The sequence below is a fragment of the Tupaia chinensis genome, unplaced genomic scaffold (genome assembly GCF_000334495.1).
Source record: "Tupaia chinensis unplaced genomic scaffold, TupChi_1.0 Scaffold149383_1, whole genome shotgun sequence".
In the NCBI taxonomy this organism is placed as follows: domain Eukaryota; kingdom Metazoa; phylum Chordata; class Mammalia; order Scandentia; family Tupaiidae; genus Tupaia; species Tupaia belangeri.
Genome location: NW_006209227.1, coordinates 342,842 through 347,952, shown reverse-complemented (window position 1 = coordinate 347,952; position 5,111 = coordinate 342,842). Strand labels below are relative to the sequence as shown.

Genomic DNA, 5,111 nt, shown 5'->3' with positions numbered 1-5,111 from the left:
GGCAGGAGGCTAGAAGACTGCCCACCTGTTTTCCTGGATTGAGGGGCTGCTTTGGCTTTGGCATCGGCAGACAGCAGGCACCGAGAGGAGCGTCGGGCCTCAGGAGGAGGAAGAGCCGGGGGCTCAGGCTGCTGCGGTGTGGGTTCTGGGGCAGGAGGCTGGGGTGCGGGCTCAGGGTTGGGCTGCCGGGGAGCGGCCTCAGGGTTGGGCTGCCGGGGAGCAGGCTCAGGGCTGGGCTGCCGGGGAGAGGCGTCATAGCTTGGCTGCGGCGGGGTGGAGTCCGAGCTAGTATGTTGGGAGTTTGAGTCCCGGCGGCGCCTGGGCTCTGACCTTTTCTTCTTGCCCTTCTTCATGGTGGGTCGTCCCAACCTAACGTGGACCTACATGAGCTGCCTAATTTCTTGGCTCCCTCCTGGAGGGGCCATGAGCCCTCTGCCCTGGGAGTATGGCTCTGGCCTCCAGCTGGACCCGGGCCCCACAGAGAACAGTCACTCGCACCTCCTGTGAGGTCACAAAAGCCAGGGTGGCTCCCAGGCAAAGTTCTGGGGACAGCCTTCTCCGCAGACACCTGCTTGGAGGCCTTCCTCCTCCACACTGCAGGGACAGACTGAGGGGTGCAGTGGCCCTGCCCTTCAGGCTGGGGAAGCCTGGCTGTGGGGCCTGGGAGAACCGGACCCTCAAGATTCTGCTGGGGAAGCGCCATCTTTAGACACCTTCCTGCCATACTCCTGGGTCCCTCTAAGGCACCGTGGCTGCGGCGCTCAGCTCTGTCACTGGCTTCCACATACCACCCCCCAAAGAGAAAAGAAACCCTATGCTCACTATGCATTTTATGAGTTTTGTTTGTCTGTTTTAAATTTCTTGCCATAGGCATGTGTGCTCATCAGAAGAGACAGAGAGAGGGAAAGGGAGAAATTACCCTTGGGGAGATGGCCATGCCACAATTCCTTTTCCTCCATTCTCCTTCCAAGATTTTGGGACATGCATGCACACATGCCTGGTGTGTTTTTCAAGCTACCAGGTTCACCAATTGAACCATGGAGTTGGCCATGTGGGATCCAGCACCTTAACCACCATGCCACCTGCTGGCCCTATTTTGTCCATATTAGGACAAAATGAACCTTCCTGAAGATCTAGGGCCTTCCTTTCTTTCTTTTTTTGCTGCAGAGTACATGCACTCACCAGAAAGACAGAGACAGAGAGACAGAAAGCGAGAAATCACCCCCCGGGGGGGTGGCTACACCACAATCCTTTTGAAATCACCCCCCAGGGGGGATGGCCACACCACAGTTCCTTCTCCTCCATTCTCCTCTTGGGATCTCAGGTACACATGTACACGCGCCCGGCGTTGAGTTTAAGCCACCAGGTCCGGGACTAGAACCGTGGTCGACTACGTGGGAGTCTAGCAACATAGCCATTATGCCAACTGCTGGTCTCAGACTTAGGGCTTTTCTAAAGGCATTACCTTCCATGGCTCACAGCTTTCTACCATCCTACAGCAGCCTCCCTTCCTCCAAAGCGTGCCCTCCCCAGGGGCAGGAGGGAGCGTGGGGATCCTGACTTCTTCAAGAACCCTTGCACGTGGCAAGGAATTGTTCTTAACGTCGGAACAGCTATCCAGAAGGCCAACAGTTCTCAAACTCGTGACTTTGGCAGTAAGAGACCCCTCCCAATCAACAAATTGGTTGGGTCGAGCAAGAGACTATGACTACGCAACTTTTCATTTTAGGTCGGAAGAGGGAAAAGTCTTGAAAAGACAACCTGCACTGCACTTGGACTGCAATGCCAGGTATGTTCACACGAAGAGAGAGGAGACTCCACACCCACCACGAACGCACCGAGTCAAGGTGAGCACGCGCTGTTGGCTCCATGACCTGAGGCTGACACTCCTGCCCCGCGGCGAGGCTCGGGGCAGACCCAGCTGGATAAAATGGCTCAAAGGCCAGACCCGTGAATTATGAGACGACAGGGCACACTTAGGGCTTCTGAAGCCTGAGAGGACCTCAGTGATTATCTTTAAACAGAAGGGGACACAGGTTTAGAGAAGTGAAATTACTTTTCCAAGGTCCCACAGCTGGTTGGAGGCACTGACAGGGCTAAATTCCAGTTCCGGTTTCTTCTCGTGACCCCAGAATGACACAGGGAGTCAGATAATTATACAGGTTTTAAAATGAACGAGTTAAAAAAAAATCCCTTGAATGAGGAGCATGAAAAGAGAATGCAAAGGCAGGAGGGATTAGAAATGAAGGGAGGCTCACACCTACCACTTGGGGTGCATACGGCTGACCTTGGTGGAAGGAGGTTGAGGGAGCAGTGAGTCTCCCAGAAGGTGGTAATTCCCTGAGTTCCAGAGCAATGGGTTCCTCCAGGAGATGTATTTAGGGTCGGAGAGACTGGAAATTGGCCAGGAACCCCACTGGGATCTAGCAGGGAGGTCAGGAACTCCTAAGGTTCATCTCTGCAAAGCTGGATTTCAGGCACCACTGAACTGAGACTAAGGGCCTCACCCTGGTTAAAATTTGGGTTTTTTTTTTTTTTTTTTTTTTTTTTTTTGCTATAGGGCGCGTGCGCTCACCAGAAAGACAGAGGGAGACAGAGAGACATAAAGCGAGAAATCACCCCCCAGGGGGAATGGCCACACCGCAATCCCTTCTCCATTTTCCTCTCGGGATCTTGGGCACACACAGCGTGTGTTTAAGCCACCGGGTCTGGGACTAGAACCGCAGTCGACTACATGGGAGTGCAGCGACATAGCCATTATGCCAACTGCTGGTCCCAGAATCAGGATTTCTTAACTCAGCCCTGCTGGCATCTCGGGCGGTTAGTGGGATAAGGCTGTGCTGTGCACTGTGGGAAGTTCAGCAGTATCCTCGGTCTCTACCCACCCGCACTCCCTACCCTACGACAACCAAAAATGTCTCTGGACATTGCTAAATGTCCCCTGGGGGTGGGGTGGGCTGTCAAGATGGCCCTGGGTTGAGAACCACTGATTTAAATGACTCAAATATGGGCAGACACAGAGCAGGGTTTCCTGGTAGAATGGGAGTAGCATTCTGTTTCAGCTGAAGGGGCCAAACAGGGCACAGAAAATAGGTCCCTGTCCCCGGGAGAAGGGGGAGGAAATGGAGCACGCTTGGGGGGGTTGGGGGCTGAGAGTTTTCCTTTGGCTGCAAAGGAAATCCGTGTGGGTATGTAGTAAGGACGGCCCCAAGGACCCGTGCAGGCAGGGCACTGGTCAGAGATGGAGTCCCGGAAGAACGAGGGCGAGTGGCACTGTGGTCCGTCTTCCATGGCCCCACGCCTTCTGCTGGAGCACAAGTCCCAGCCCGGAAGCCTGACTCCTCTATGATATGATCACAGCCCATGCCCTGGGCTCAACGGGCCGCCATGCCGCCGGTCGCGTCCAGCTCTAGGCCACTGTAAGTGCAGGGGGTCTCGCAAACACGCCTACTTTTCCTGCACTTGTCAAAGCCCTCCCCCTCATCACCTCCTCCTCCACGCCCCAAACATGGCCGTGGTCAAGACCAGTCCCAAGCAGACCCATCTCCTGTACTGGAAGCCATCTTTCCCACGCTGAGCCCAGAGTGTGTTTGTATGACACCAACCACATTCTGTGTGGCATTAGAATCATTCCTAGCCTTGTCTTCTCTCTCATAGCCCAACCCCAAGACCGTGGAGACCATGATGGCTCACAGTCCGGGGGAGAGGCTTCCTGGAAGTTGGCCAGATTGAATGAAGGTGAAGGTAGGAGAACGAAGAAAGTGGGAAGCCTTTGAAGGCAGTGTGTTTGTGGGTGACGGATGAGGCATTTTAGAGACTTCATGGCTAAGGGGTTGTTTTCAAAGCTGGACTGGGCTTTTACTGGGCTTGGCTGGAACAGTCCCTAGGCGAGGGTCTTTCCTAACCAGGTGTGCCGCCAGGTAAGAGCAGGCGATTAGGGGAGCGAGAAGAGGAAGTCTAAGGGAATACGCAGCTAGGCAGTCAGGATAAAGCCAAATTCCCCATCCAGAAGGCCCTGGCCCTCTGAATTTGTCCTGGGCACCAAACATGTCACCGTTTGTTTTTTGGTTCAGTGGCACCCCAGACATCAACGGGTCCCTCACTCTTACATGGCACATGGGAGGGAAACTGGCCCATAGAGAGGATGGCAGCTCTGGTCACCAGCCGGAGGTGGCAGAATCTGGACTCCCCCACCCAAAGCACTTCCTGGGTCCCCACTGCCGCCCCTGAGAAAGCAGAGCTGGAAGGGACTTTGAGAGACAAGGTATTTGGGGCTCTTTTAAGAGCTCTTTGCTAAGGGTCTTTAGACCTGCAGATTAAGTGCCTGGGGCCACAGGCTTGGACCCTGGATAGGAAGTCTCCAGGGTTGCCGGGAAGACTCTGGAGTAGGCATGTGTTTCTCTAGCACCATCCTAGAGGGTCGCTGTGATGTGACAAGCCCTGAGCATGATGCCTGCTTGACAGTAGGCAGCTCTTACTGTGATTTTTATGCCCTGGTAAAGACTAAAGCAGCAAGGGATGAACAAGTGGATGTGGACGGGCGGAGGAGCCCCTGTCTGCAGAGCCCAAACCAGTACCTTACAAGAGTGTTATTCTGAGAAGTGAGAAGCGATGCCCAAGTGTGGGTAGGGCAGAGGGGTGGGAGGTGCGCTCCCCTCCCATGGATTAATCAGAACCCTTTTGACACTCAGATGCCCCAGGGGACCTGCCCAAAAAAGTTCCCCAAAGTCCTGGAGGCGCCAGGAAGAAGGGTCGTGACGTTGGGGATTTGTCCGCCGCTCAGGGGAGCTGCAGGGTCGAGGGACAAGCCTGTATGTAAGCTCCCTGGCCCACAACCGGGGCGCCCACGGCAGCCCGGGTTCCTAGCCCTCCGCCCTGAGGCCCCTCACCATCTGTCTGAGTCTCCCGATCCACTAGGGGGACCCTGTGCGTTTGACCCGCGGCGCGCTGGATGGCCAGGGTGCCCTCGGGGCGACTGGGGCAGAACACGGCCGTGTGCACCTCGACGGCTGGGCTGTGCGGGGCGAAGACGCTGCACAGCAGGGTCTCCATACGCCGGCGCGCCTCGGCCTCCTCGTCGCTCCGCGGCTGCACCACGATGCCGACGAGCG

The 5,111-nt window shown here is 55.8% G+C and overlaps 1 protein-coding gene across 4 annotated transcripts in view; it reads right to left on the bottom strand.

Moving 5' to 3' along the window:
- SPATA3 (spermatogenesis associated 3) overlaps window positions 1-497 on the bottom strand; it is an 8,555-nt gene extending 8,058 nt beyond the window's left edge. For all 4 annotated transcript variants that reach the window (XM_006171118.1, XM_014585260.1, XM_014585261.1 and 1 more), the window contains exon 1: window positions 26-497. In XM_006171118.1, the coding sequence (XP_006171180.2) occupies window positions 26-353 (328 nt within the window). In that variant the 5' untranslated portion in view covers window positions 354-497. The remainder of the gene's footprint in view (window positions 1-25) is intronic.
- Between the last annotated feature and the right edge of the window lie 4,614 nt (window positions 498-5,111).